We start from the raw sequence: 14841 nt of genomic DNA on the forward strand, positions 1-14841 counted from the left end.
TAATTTTCTGCTTTAACATGAAGAAATCTGCGGCTGTGACCCTTAAAATGCTGCGTAAGACCAATGGTGAGGAAGCTATTAGTGGAAGAACGGGCAGAGAATGTTTTCAACGGCTTAAGAATGGTGATTTTGATATCGAAGACCGGCATGGCGGTGGAAGACACAACGTTTTCGTAGCTACTGAAACAGACGAAGACAGTCAGAGGACATCATTATCGAAAGCAATTAATGCGTTCGAGCACAGCACTGAAACACGAACGGCCACAATACAGCGGCAGACACGTAAAGGTAATTTTGCAGCAGGCCAGTCCACAACCCCACGTCGCAAAATCCGTCAAAATATACATGGCAACACTGAAATTAAAAGTCCTGTCTCTCCGCTGTATTCTCCATACGGTGCACTCTCTGACTACCACCTTTTTCGATCAGCCTGGCTGACCAGCACTTCTGATCATGTGAACAAGTGCAAAACTAATTCGATTTATGGATCCCCACAAAAGGCGCGCAGTTCTTCCGCCACGGGATTCGTATGTTATCCGAAATATGTGTTGTTGTGGTCTTCAGTCCTGAGACTGGCTTGATGCAGCTCTCCATGCTACTCTATCCTGCGCAGTCTTCTCCATCTCCCAGTACCTACTGCAGCCTACATCCTTCTGAATCCGCTTAGTGTATTTATCTCTTGGTCTCCCTCTACTATTTTTACCCTCCACGCTACCCTCCAATACTAAATTGGTGATCCCTCGATGTCTCAGAACATGTCCTACCAACCGATCTCTTCTTCTAGTCAAGTTGAGCCACAAGCTCCTCTTCTCACAATTCTATTCAATATCTGCTAATCAGTTATGTGATCTACCCATCTAATCTTCAGCACTTTTCTGTAGCACCACTATTCGAAAGCTTCTATTCTCTTCTTGTCTAAACTATTTATCGTCCACGTTTCACTTCCATACATGACTACTCTCCATACAAATAATTTCAGAAACGACTTCCTGACATTTAAATTTATACTCGATGTTAACAAATTTTTCTTCTTCACAAACGCTTTCTTTGCCATTGCCAGTCTACATTTCATATCCTCTCTACTTCGACCATCATAAGTTATTTTGCTCCCCAAATAGCAAAACTCCTTCACTAATTTAAATGTCTCATTTCCTAATCTTATTTACTCAGCATCACCCGACTTAATTCGACTACATTCCATTATCCTCGTTTTGATTTTGTTGATGTTCATCTTATACCCTCCCTTCAAGACACTGTCCATTCCGTTCAACTGCTCTTCCAAGTCCTTTGCTGTCTCTGACAGAATTACAATGTCATCGGCGAATCTCAAAGTTTTTATTTCTTCTCCATGGATTTTAATACCTACTCCGAACTTTTCTTCTGTTTCCTTTATTGCTTGCTCGATAGACAGATTGAATAGCATCGGGGATAGGGTACAATCCTGTCTCAGTCCCTTCCCAGCCACTGCTTCCCTTTCATACCCCTCGACTCTTATAACTAGCAATGGCCAGCGATAGGCAGTACTATGAATCATTTTTTTTTGTAAGTTTTTCACAATAAAGCCCTGAACTTCGAGAAAAAACGGTGAGAGCAAAGTTCTAGACCTAGTACAAAAATGCCAAGACACGTCAACTGTAACTCTGCGACATTTTGTAATAACTCTATAGACCATATAATACAAAATTATATACACCAGTAATTGAACTGAAAAGTTGCGAAACCAATTGTTTGAGTCTCTAATCAACTTGACTGAATACAGCTACAACGAACTGTGGGAATTTTCATTCAGTTTTATATTTTACTCTTTATAACACCTGTATGTAAATACCTGTTACACTGTATGAATTGGTTAGTCAATTATGTGCTCTATCTTTAGGATACGGGGGAAGTTGTTATTTTAGAGTCTGAAGCAGTTTATTGAGAAACTCTCAGGGTGCTGTTCGCCGAGCTGGAAGCGGCCGGGAGCAACAGGGGCGCCCACAGGTGCCGGCTGGCTCCCGCCAAGTTTTTTGAGGCGTGCCCGGGTCCCGGAGCCGCCACCGGCACAGTCGCCCCATTATGAGTCGCAGGGGGCGGCATCAATTTCCCCGCAGCGAGGCGCCTCCTTTGTCTCCCAGAAGGGCAATTCATCTGCAGCCGCCGCCAGATCCGTCTTTAGCGAGATTATCATCTCGTCTGTCATCGTGTCTCGCTGGCGCAGGCGTCGGATCGCCCGCCTCCGGCGTCGGAATCTGAAACGAGAGAAATGCGCCCGTCATTCATCTTGCTCCCGCGCGCTCGCGCCGGCGGCGATAATACGCCGTGACGAGTAAATATAGCGCCACGCGTCGCAGGCCGCTGTCATATTGCCAGAGGAGAGCTCCCGCCACTTAGCGCCCGTCCTCCCGCCTTATTAATGGCCACTTTGCGCCGACACGCGCCGCCGGAGGCGTCCGGTAATATTTAGGACGACAGGAACAGGAGCGAAGGCATAAACACGAGCGTTTACACGGCACAACACGGCCACTCGAAACTGGCTAAGTTTTCTCGGCGTTGCATAGATCTCTCTTTGCCGGCAGTAACTCATAAGTCGCCTTAGCGTAAAACATCGTCATGGCCGGCGGCTTCTTGCTATAACTAGATTGACGAGTTCATGCTACCGAGGTCGGAAGAAGCTGACGTTTCATGACGTGTAGAAATGTTGCTACCGCAAAGGAAGGGGGAAGGACTCGGTTATAATTCATTTCAAAATATTGTCAAACTCTCTGAAAATCAGCGCTCATACCTTCCGTTTGGAACATGTTTATCTATAAAAACCAAAGCTTTGCGTTGTGCCGACGACATTTTAATTCCGCCAGTGGCAGCAAAGGACTTGGAAGAGTAGTTGAACGGAATGAACAATGTCTCTGAAAGGAAGATATGAGGTGAATATCAATAAAAGCGAAACAATGATAATGGAATGTAGGCAGATTTAATCAGGTGATGCTAAGGGAATTAGATTAGGAAACGAGACACTTAAAGTAGTACATGAGTTTTGCTATTAGGGCAGCAAAGTAACTGATGTTGACCGAAGTAGAGAGGATGTAAAATGTAGACTCGCAATGGCAAGACAAGCATTTCTGAACAGGAGAATTTTGTTAACATCGAAAATAAGTTTTAGTGTCAGAAAGTATTTTCTGAATTTCATTGTATGGTGTGTGGCCATGTATGGAAGTGAAACATGAACGACAAAAAGGTTAGACAAGAAGGGAACAGAAGCTTTTGAACTGTGGTGCTACAGAGACATGCTGACGATAAGGTGAATAGAACACATAACTAATGAGGAGGTATCGGATAGAGTTGTGGAGAAAAGAAATTTGTGGCACAACCTGGCTAGATGAAGAGACCGGTTTATAAGACACATTCTGATACATCAAGGGATCACCAATTTAGTATTGCAGGGGGTGGGGGGGGGGCGGAGGGGGGTCAAAATCGTAGAGGGAGACCAGGACACCAAGAGATGTGTACAGTAAGCAGATCCAGAATGATGAAGGTTGCAACAGTTATTTTAAAATGAAGAGCCTGGCAGAAGATACAGTAGGAGAGCTTCATCTAAGCAGTTTTCGGACTAAAGATCAAACAACAACAACCCAATCAGTTTACGGCTTACAGGCCTTCTATTACGTAAGACCAGGATTTTATACATACAGCTTTACATAGTAGTTACTCAAGGAATGGCTCTGTGCACTATGGGACTTAACAGCTGAGGTCATCAGTAACCCTAGAACTTAGAAGTACTTAAGCCTAACTAACCTAAGGACATCACACACATCCATGCCCGAGGCATGATTCGAACCTGCTACCGTAGCGGTCGCGCGGTTCCAGACTGAAGCGCCTAGAACCGCTCGGCCACAACGGCCCGTCTACTCAAGGAATGATAATTTTAATACAATAATAAGTAGTAAAGTGATAGTAATTGAGCAGAAAATTACTTGAGACCAAATTTGAATGTATGTAATGACAATATGAATAACACTACTGCTGCTATTATTGTTAATAATAATAATAATAATAATAGCCTAAACAAAATGTGGTTATAGGTTCATCAGTATCTAAAAATTCTTCCAAATTGAGTAATGTTTGGTCTTACATATTTTTGGTTAAAAGTTAATGGTATTAAAAGTAGTAATTCTGGTGTTGACATCTATCCCTGCAGAGCACAAATTTCTCTACATGAAAGTCTGATCTCTGGACACTTGGAGAAACAAAAGTACAAATATAATAGAAAATTATAATATTTCGAAAGATGCGAACACCAAGGAGATAATACTGACTCAAACTTGTAGCTAATTAAATTTATCACCTGTGTTCCCCTACTATCCATAGTTGAAAAATAAATGCTTCACTAAATATCACTAAAGAATAGATTGCAACCGACTATACCTTATGCATTAGTAATTTAGTTCACCTTAACTAGTTTCGCAGCTGGGCCATCATCAAAAATGCACAGAGAATATCTCAACATATTTCATATTTTAGGTTCTTAAGGGAATATTTTGCTTTATATTTTACAGCATAGAGGTCTGCTCATTGATATCTGACTTGCCAGACCTAGATTAATGAAATTATACGTATGAAGAGAAACATATCAGTTTATACTTTGAACAGAATTATACTGAAGCGAAATACATGTCTTTTACATAATGCAAGGCAAGAAAAAGGGAAAAGATAACATAAAACAATGGCTAGTCCTAAAATTTCTTAAATAAATATCGATGTGCACCTGAGTGACATACTGCTAAGTTACAATGTAAGTATACCACGTAAATTTGAATTTTGGGGACACTATTCTCCTTCCGAATACCATCGTCCATTCGCGCGCTGTTGTAAGAATCCTGGAAAAGAAATTTTTGAAACTGCACTTCACGAGGGGAATGCGAAAGCAAATACTCATTACACCCTCCGTCTCCAATGTTTATGGCGGAATTATTAAGATTTCGCTTCCACCTCGGAGTTTGTATAAACGGAGCGCGGGAAGGAATTCCCAACGGTACCGCCGGCTCGTCCCGCCTCCTTTTGCGTCTTCCTCTTCCTGTGGAATTATGTCCCGAAAATTTAATCTCGGTCCCTTCCCATCTTCATCCGAGTCGTCTGCCGCCGTGCTGCAAAAAGAATGTCCCATAATAAAGGGGGAGGCTAGGGGAAGGGGTGGTTTGCCTGTCACGCTCTTTCTACGACTGATTATAAAATTTCACAACGTCTGGAGATAGGGAGGAAAAAGAGAACGCGTCTCCGCTTGCTCAGGAATTCAGTTTGTTTTTGACTGACAAGAGCTTCATACATATTACGTAAATGAGGCCTGTAATTTCGTTATCTGAGACGTTTATTTTGGACGAGAGCTGACGAGATGTAATGGAGCGCATTTCCTTCTCAGGAAGTATATTTATATAAGAAAAGCAATTCCAGAAAAATGAATCCTGGAGGATGGGGATTTAATGAAACGTGAGGAGAACGCGGCGATGTGCTCCTTTCCTACTGATGAAGCCGATTTCCTAGGTGTGCAGAACGTCGTTTCAAACAGTGACTTAGGGAATTCATTTATTGCAAAAAGCCACTACAAAAATCTATCGAATCTCTAAAGTGAAATGGAAAACGTCCAGTACTCACGGAACATTTGGCATGTATTTTTATCTTAAGATAGTACCTCGAAAAACAATTAGTTTGTTTTCAGCGATTTTCAAATATGGAAGTTTCGGTGTCTTATAGATAACCCATTATGGTTGATGTAAAAAGTGTACAAAATTCGGTACTAAACCCCCGTAAAATTTACGATTGCTATTGGTATATCTTCGCGGTCCCTGCCCAAACTAGATATATGAGAGGAATGTGCTGTTGAGTTCCTTCGCGTCAAACAGTGTTGTTATTAATGGCGAAATTACTTTTTGCCTGACTCCAGCAGTTTGCTGACATTGTTGTCCTTGTCGTAAATATTAGGAATGTTTGGTAGTTGTGTGCCTGTTTCGCAATAGTCGGAATATTTGTTTTATCAGCCGACCGCGGTGATCTCGTGGTTCTAGGCGCGCAGTCCGGAACTGTGCGACTGCTACGGTCGCAGATTCGAATCCTGCCTCGGGCATGGATGTGTGTGATGTCCTTAGGTTAGTTAGGTTTAAGTAGTTCTAAGTTCTAGGGGACTGATGACCACAGCAGTTGAGTCCCATAGTGCTCAGAGCCATTTGGACCATTTGAACCATTTGTTTTATCTCTCACAATTAATGTTAACGTGTTATCTTGCTTGAAAATCAAGCAGTCACTGTCAGAAGAGCTTAATTTATATCACATATACGGTTCTTGAGTACTCCTAGAGTGTTTGGAATCCGCGCAAGGTCATACTCAAGGAAGACGTCGAAGCGATTCAGAGCTGTACTGCTAGGGTTTACACTGTATCATATAGATAGTCTTTTTCCATCGACCTATCTGCGAGTGGAACAGGAAAGCAAACGACTAGTTATGTTACAGGGTACCCTCCGCCACGCACCGTATGTTGGCTACCGGAGGAGTATGTATGTATATGCGACGTAATTTTAGCTAAAAAAATTAAAATGAAATGAATACCCATAGCTGCATACAGGTGTTGATATAAGTCAACGGGGACATTTGAAAATGTGTTTCGCGACCGGGACTCGAACCCGGGATCTCCTGTTTACATGGCAGACGCTCTATCCACCTCGGCGACCAATTTACACGTATAGCGTTACCATTAAGCATCCTTTGTGATGCCCGTGATTGTTTTCGTTACTGTTGAACATTCGCTATCCAGTGTAGCATGTTATTTATTTATTTATTTATTTATGCATTTATTTTACCTGGCGAGATTAGGGCCTTCAGGCCCTCTCTTACACCTAATCAGGCATGCTCAGATTGAACGAGTTACAGTTTCTACATAACATTAAGGACATATAGCCTATTATGCAGTATTGATGTTAAAGAAAAAATAGATATTATAACAGTAGTACAATGATAATTATAACAATAAAAAATAATTATAACAATCAATAATAATAATAATAATAGTAATAATAATAATTATAATTATAATAATAGTAATAATAATAATAATAATGACTATGTATATGAAAGTAAACATACTTTTCTTTTCTGAATGTCAGTCCCATTGTTAGTTGGGAATTTTCTCGTTATGTTCTTGCAGCTTGTGAGTTATTCTCATCGAGCAGAGACATAAGACGATAGAATGGGGTGAAAGAGATATATAAGAGGTAGATAGGTTAGAGGAAGAGAAATATAACGGTAAAATTCGAAGCTGTGATGGAGAGGAGAAAGAAAGAGATGGGAGGGGCACAGGAATGGTGGCTATACCGTCCCTAATATGTAAGCTTTGAGTTCCCTCTTGAATGTTGAGTAATTCTGGATAAGACGCAGATCACAGGGGAGCACGTTCCATAGTCGTACGGCTGAGATGGAGAATGACACGGAGAAAGATTTTGTGTTATGTAAAGGTACAGCCAAGATGATAGACGTATCCGATCTGGTGTTGCGATTGTGGAATGATGATAGGTGTTTAATGTGAGAAGATAAGTATTGGGGGCACCAGTGGCTAAGAAATCGATGAAGTAAGCACATCAATCGATTCTATGAGTAAAAAATTCTTCAAGGTAGTTACATATTCGTGAATTTGGTCCGTATAACCGCACCGTAGTTGGCTGTTGAGAGTATGGTAGAGTTTCAAACATGTTTCGTAGATCTACGAACAAAATACCGGGTGATCAAAAAGTTAGTATAAATTTGAAAACTGAATAAATCATGGAATAATGTAGATAGAGAGGTACATATTGACACACATGCTTGGAATGACACGGGGTTTTATTAGAACTTAAAAAGAAAAATACAGACTTTCAAAAAAATACGACAGATGGCGCTTCATCTGATCAGAATAGGAATAATTAGCATAGCAAAGCAAGACAAAGCAAAGATGATGTTCTTTACAGTAAATGCTCAATATGTCCACCATCATTTCTCAACAATAGCTGTAGTCGAGGAATACTGTTGTGAACAGCACTGTAAAGCATGTCCGGAGTTATGGTGAGACATTGGCGTCGGATGTTGTCTTTCAGCATCCCTAGAGATGTCGGTCGATCACGATACAATTGGGACTTCAGGTAACCCGCAAGCCGATAATCGCACGGACTGAGGTCTGGGGACATTGGAGGCCAAGCATGACGAAAGTGGCGGCTGAGCAAACGATCATCATCAAACGACGCGCGCAAGAGATATTTCCACAATCTAGCAATATGGGGTGTTTTTTTGGTTCTAATAAAACCCCATATCATTCCAAGAATGTGTGTCAATTTTTACCTCTCTATGTACATTATTCCGTGGTTTATTACGTTTTCAAATTTATACTGAGTTTTTGATCACCCGGTATACCTATTTCCTTGCATCTCACAACAGAGACTCGACTTGTAAGAGCAGTTATATTTATTTTTGTTCGACAATGTCAGCACAAATTGGACGGCTCCTGTTTCTATTGTTAACAATTTGCATACAGCACAAGCAATAAATAAAACCGATGTGATATTTCAGTAATGAATTAAAGTTCAGCGAACACAAAAAGAAACTTCAAGGTTTTTTTTATGACGTTGTAAAAAGACTTAAAAGACTGCTTAAACGGAATGGATAATGTCTTGAAGGGAGGTTATGATAAAAAAAATCAACAAAAGTGAAACAAGCGTAACTGAGTGTGGATAAACTACATAAGGCTAGACTCGGGAAATTAGATTGGGAAACAAGACATTAAAAATAGTGGAAGAGTTTTGTTACTAAAGCAGCAAAATAACTGACGGCAGGAGAAGTAAAGAAGATATAGAATGTATACTAGTAGTAGCAAGGAAAGTTTGCTAAAGAAGAGAAATGTGGGTGATCTTTTTGAAAGTATTTATGCGAATGTAGACGTATAAGGGAGCAAAACGGGGACGATATGCAGTACGTACAAGAAGAAAATAGAAACTTTTGAAATGTAGTGTTACAAGAGAATTCCGAAGATTTAGTGAACAGATAACATAAGCAATAACAAAGTAGTGAATTGAAGGTGTCAGAAAATAAATTTATGGCACAAGTTGACTAAAGAAAGGTACACGTTAAAGAAAAAATCCGGATGCATCAAGGAATAACTTCAGAGGTAATGGATGGGGAAGAGGGGGGGGGGGACGAGTTGTGGAGGGGGATCGAGGCTTGAGTTGTTTTTATATGATTTCAATTATTCCTCCAGAAGCCACATTCGTCTCTTCGCATTTTTGTCTCTTATGGTCTCAGTATTTGGTTGAATACCAAACACTGGATGATCTGATTGTGGGTCAGAGAGAATCCCAGTTGGGTAGATTTAGGAGGAGATTGCCAGTTCTGGTACTTGATTTAGAGGCAAGGAAAGCACCTTAAAACCTTGGTCAGAACAGGGAGGCAGGAACTATTTTTAATTACACTGAGGTGACAGATGTTATGTGCAAGCGATATGTCCATGTGCAGATGGCGGTAGTATCGCATACACAAGATAAAAAGGGCAGCGCATTGGCGTAGGTGTCGGATGGGAATTCACAGACTTTGATTGCGCAATGATAGTTGGAGGTAGACGCATGGGACATTCCATTTCGGGAATCGTTAGATAATTCAATATTCCGAGATCCAAAATTTCAAGAGTGTGCCGAGAATGCAAAATTTCAGGAATTACCAGCACGAACGATGCAGTGACCGGCAGCTTTCACTTAACAACCGAGAGCAGCGGCGTTTGCTTGGTGTAGCCAGTGCTGACAGACAGGCAACACTGCGTGAAATAACAGCAGAAATCAATGTGGAACGTACGACGACCATATCCGCTAAGGAGAGTGGAGCGAAATTTGGTGTTAAAGAGCTACGGCAGCAGATGATCGACGCGGGTGCCTTTGTTAACAGCATGACATCGCCTCTCCTCGACTCGTGACAGTATCGGTTGGACTCTAGATGACTTGAAAACCACGGCTTGGTCACAAGAGACCCGATGGCAAGAGCTGATGATAGGGTTCGAGTGTGGCACAGACCCCACGAAGCCAGTGGACCCAAGCTGCCAACAAAGCACTGTGCAGGCTGGAGGTGATTCCATAATGCTATGGGCTGTGTTTATATTGAACCGTTCATTTCCTGGAAATTGCTATGTTCGGCTACTTCGAGATCATTTTGAGCCACGATGAAATTCTTATGCATGACAATACGCCATGTCACTTTGCCGCAATTGTTCGCGGTTGGTTTGAAGAACGCTCTAGACAATTCGAGCGAATGTCTTGGCCACTCTGATCGCACACAATGAATCACATCGAATATTTATAGGACATAATCGAGAGGTCAATTCGTGCACAGATTACTTCACTAGCAAAACTTTCGCTGTTACGGATGGCTGTAGAGGCGGCTTGGCTCAATATTTCTGCAGGTGACTTCCAGCGATTTGTTGAGTCCAGGCCGGCCGCTGTGGCCAAGCGGTTCTAGGTGCTTCAGCCCGGAACCACGCGGCTGCTACGGTCGTAGGTTCGAATCCTGCCTCGGGCATGGATGTGTGTGATGTCCTTCGGTTTCTTAGGTTTACGTAGTTCTAAGTCTAGGGGACTGATGACCTCAGATGTTAAATCCCATAGTGCTTAGAGTAATTTGAATCATTTTTTTTGTTGAGTCCATGCCATGTCGAGTCGCTGCACTACGCCGGGCAAAGGCAGGTCCGACACGACATTACGAGGTATGTCACGATAATTGTCGTCTCAGTGTATGTGACAATTCTGTCACATATTCCTATGCAATATGTATTCATTTCAGGGGCAGAATTTTTTTTCCTTTGAACATTGGTGGTTTGCCGGGCAGTGTGTGATACGTTGTAGCGACAGAGAGCCATCAGCAAATAACATTGGGTCCAACACCGCCCATAGTGGGTGGCCGAGACTTGGCGTCAGTCTGGACGCCGCATACCATCCCCTTTAGTGTGTCGGCAAGCGGCGCCAATGTGACGCCGCTTCGTCCTTCCCACTCTCTAGAGGTAAGTGGGTGTGATGTTTTGACATCCCTGTGTGAGCTTGTTACAGCCGGATGTTTTGCCATCAGTAGAAGCGCTAGAATGGCATCTCTGTTTTCTCTCCAAAAATCTGATTCAACCAATGAGTTTCAGTCGGTTTGGTTAGCTCAGGGCATGGACGAACCGACCAAGGGAAAATAACTCGGTTTCAGTCCAGTACCAACTTCGTAAAGGTTAAAAGTGCTTCGTGTAGCAGAGAGGGGGCGTGTTTCCTGCCTATTTTCCCTTTTTTTGGAAAATTTTGAGGCATTTCTGGGCCGTCAGGGTATCTGGGAGCTATAGCCTGCAGACAGTCTTCCTTCCATAGTGTTCCTCCAATAATGCTAGTCTCTCCCATTTTGTTAATCTGGTTAAAGACTGAATTGGCTTTATCCTGCTGCTAACTTTTGTCTAATATTTGATACATTTAAAATGAAAGAAGAGTCTACGAAAGGCAGATTGCTTGTTATTAACTTCTGTTTCAGTTAAATGTAAAAATTAAAATTTTGTTAAGGGCAAATAGCTTGTGTCTCATCTTGTTCCACTTCAGAGTAAATAAAGATTTTGTTAAGCACACTTGGCTTCCATTACAAGACCCTTAACTTGTCCTGTAGCTTTCCTGGTTATGTAGTATAAACATAACCTGGTGTAATATCAAGTTGTACTTCGCTGTGTAGTGCAGTAGAAACAGCTTCACCACTCTTGCTCTACCACGTATTGAGAGACTTTAATTGAAGATGACTCCCCTTCAGTTTAATTATGGTCAAGATGACCTAGAGAATAATACGAAGACTTAGTGTAATTGCATGTGTAAAGGTAAGTGTGTTTTTCTATGTGCATACAAAGTAAACTGAGGAGTTGCTACACATCTACGGTGTTCCTTTGTCTCTTCCGATCGACGGCTACTGTTGTGCCATGAGACTTAATTATACACATCAAGCCATTAAATATACAAGGACCCGAAGGATAGTGAATATCGTATCTTTACTTAATCAGTGCGTACACTATAGTAGGATGAATACATGATTGTAGGAGATTTGTATGTATAAAGAGCGGGAAATTTAGTACACAGAGCTCCTCTGGCGGCAACAACGGCTCGCACACAGCTGGGCATTGGGTCGAAGTGAGCTTGGATGACAGGTATGCGTACGTAATTCCATACTGCTTCAGTTGCATGGCAGAGTTCATCCATCATAATAGCTGGTGACATGTTGTGTTTTAGTCTCTCGCCAAGCCCTGACCAAATGTTTTTAATGGAATAGAAATCTGGGCACCTTGCTGGTCAGGGCAGCAGCCGGACAGTCTCTGTAGCGAGGGAGATCAAAACAGCTCGAGCAGCAGGCAGTCCGGCGCTCATGTTGAAAGACAACGTCACAGAGACCTCGAAGATAAACCGAAGAGGTCGTCTTAACAGTTCAGTAAAATTACTACTGCTACCCAAATTACATCCTATGCCAACCAGAGGTGATCGTATTGTGTACGTACAGCCACCGTAGCAGGTTTTCCAGGAATTTTTCCCAAATATAGTCTGGTCTCTTTACGAACCTGATACTTTAAAACTCAACGAAATCGGGATCTGTTTCGAAATATTATATTTAAAGCTAGAATTAACACACGCATGTGTATATGTATTCTACAGTTACTAGATTAACATTCTCAGTTCTTATACTATCAGAACAGTACCGGTGACACAGAGTTAACAGGAATGAATTTGCACTCTGCAGGGAGCGTGCGTTGATTGGAAACTTCCTGAGAGACTGAAACTGTGTGCCTGACCGTAACGTATGCTGCAGAATTTCTGTGAAGTTTGGAAAATGGAGATGAGGTACTGCCCGAAATAAAGCTGTGAGGCGTGTAGTGAGTCGTGCTTGAATAGCTTAGTCGTTACGTCACTTGCCTTTGAAAGGAAGGTTCGAGTCCTGGGCATGCACCCATTTTCAATCTGCCAGAAAGTTTCAACGTAAACGAATTTGAATAGAAGCAGAACACTGATTTTAACCTTAAATTACTCCCTTTTCAATGTCCTTAGCAGAGTCTCATCTCCTTCTGTGTACTGTCGCATTTTTAACTTCATTTTCGCCTCCGTTTGACACACTGACATATGAGAGGCACACAGAGCAGTGAGCATTAAAATCATCTTTAGGATTGTTAAACAGTTAGTAATCTTTGCACTGTTCATTATTAAACTTGGTTTTCTGTTTCAGATTTTGCCTCTTTTTTTATTCTTTTAAGGTTTTTAAATATTTTTGACACGATCACTTCATTAGTTTTCCTGGAAATTTGTGAAAATATTTCAGGAACTATAAAATGCACAGTAGCAACAACCAGATATTTTGATCGACTTTTAACTCATTAGTAAATGTGATTCTTTCGATACTAAATGTGATTTTGTTGGGAGTTGTAGAATAACTTCGTATTTTTTGGACCAATAGCTAAATTTTTACCTTCAGTTACGTCTACAAGACTATTTATTAATTTAAGCGTTATCATAATGAACAGACTATATTATGTGAAATAATATATGTTTCGGAGTAATCGAAATTTTTATGTATCCGTGATAGGTTTAATAGGAAGTCTGACTTTCCGTAGAAAAATCGGGCAATCTAATCTTAATCTGGGTACATGGTAGCTCTGGAACCCATGCTAACACGCTAGGTGATTTGACAACAACACCCCTTCTCCTCGGAGCCTCCATACATCAAACGTCCATTGCGATGCTATATACAGAACCGGGAGTCGTCCGAAAGGATGACGAGACACCGCATTGCGGCTCGACTCTCTCTCTACTGCCATGTCAACAGAAGCCGTAACAATAATCAATAAGTGACAGATGCCTTGCTGTTCGTACGATTATTTGCCTCGTCGCAAACTAGCCCATTTTCTGGCTGTACGAACCTGTTGAGCCCAACGAACAATATACCTGTCCTGTCGGGCGCCATCCGCACGGTGCAGCTGAAATCGAACATGGCATTAAGTACGGCCCTACTGAACCCATTGATTCCACATTCACATGACAGACGTGTAATACCGATCAGCTTGAGAAGTTACACTGATGAGCCAAAGAATCTGGTACACCTGCGTAATCCCCGTAGCTCTCCTGCAGAAGTGCCGCTACACGACGACTTGGCATGTACTCCACTAATATCTGAAGTAGTGCTTGAGAGAATTGACCCCACGAATCCTGCAGGGCTGTACATAAATCCCTAAGAGTACGAGGGGTGGAGATCTCTTCTGAACAGCACGTAGCAAGGCATCCTAGATATGCTCAATAACGTTCATTTCTAGACACTTTGGTGGTCAGCAGAAGTGTTCAAATTCAGAAGACTGTTCTTGGAGCCACCCTGTAGCAATTCTGGGCGTGTGGGTATCGTATTGTCCTCCTGGAATTGCCCAAGTCCGTCGGAATGCACAAGTGAAATGAATGGATTCAAGTGATCAGACAGGATGCTTACGTACCAGTTACCTGTCAGATTCGTATATAGATATATCAGAGGACCCATATAACTCCAACTGCACCATTACACCATTAAAGAGCCTCCACCAGCTTGAACAGTCCCCTGCCAACATGCGGGGTCCATGGAGTAATGAGGTTATGTCAATATCCGTACACGTCCAGCTGCTCGACACAATTTGGAACCAGACTCGTCCGACGAGGCAACATGTTTCCAGTCATCGACAGTCCAGTGTCGGAGTTGACGCGCCCAGGCAAGGCATAAATCTTTGTGTTGTGCTGTCATCAAGGGTACACGAGTGGGCCTTCGGCTCCGAAAGCCCATATCCATGATGTTCCGTTGAATGTT

General features: G+C 42.0%; 1 protein-coding gene across 1 annotated transcript in view; it reads right to left on the minus strand.

The window, feature by feature from the left end:
- Positions 1–1770: 1770 nt before the first annotated feature.
- LOC126273292 (uncharacterized) overlaps positions 1771–14841 on the minus strand; it is a 507367-nt gene continuing 494296 nt past the window's right edge. Inside the window, exon 5 of the mRNA XM_049976837.1 lies at positions 1771–2231. Within this exon, the coding sequence (XP_049832794.1) occupies positions 2057–2231 (175 nt within the window). The 3' untranslated portion in view covers positions 1771–2056. The remainder of the gene's footprint in view (positions 2232–14841) is intronic.

Source organism: Schistocerca gregaria, chromosome 5 (genome assembly GCF_023897955.1).
Source record: "Schistocerca gregaria isolate iqSchGreg1 chromosome 5, iqSchGreg1.2, whole genome shotgun sequence".
Taxonomy (NCBI): domain Eukaryota; kingdom Metazoa; phylum Arthropoda; class Insecta; order Orthoptera; family Acrididae; genus Schistocerca; species Schistocerca gregaria.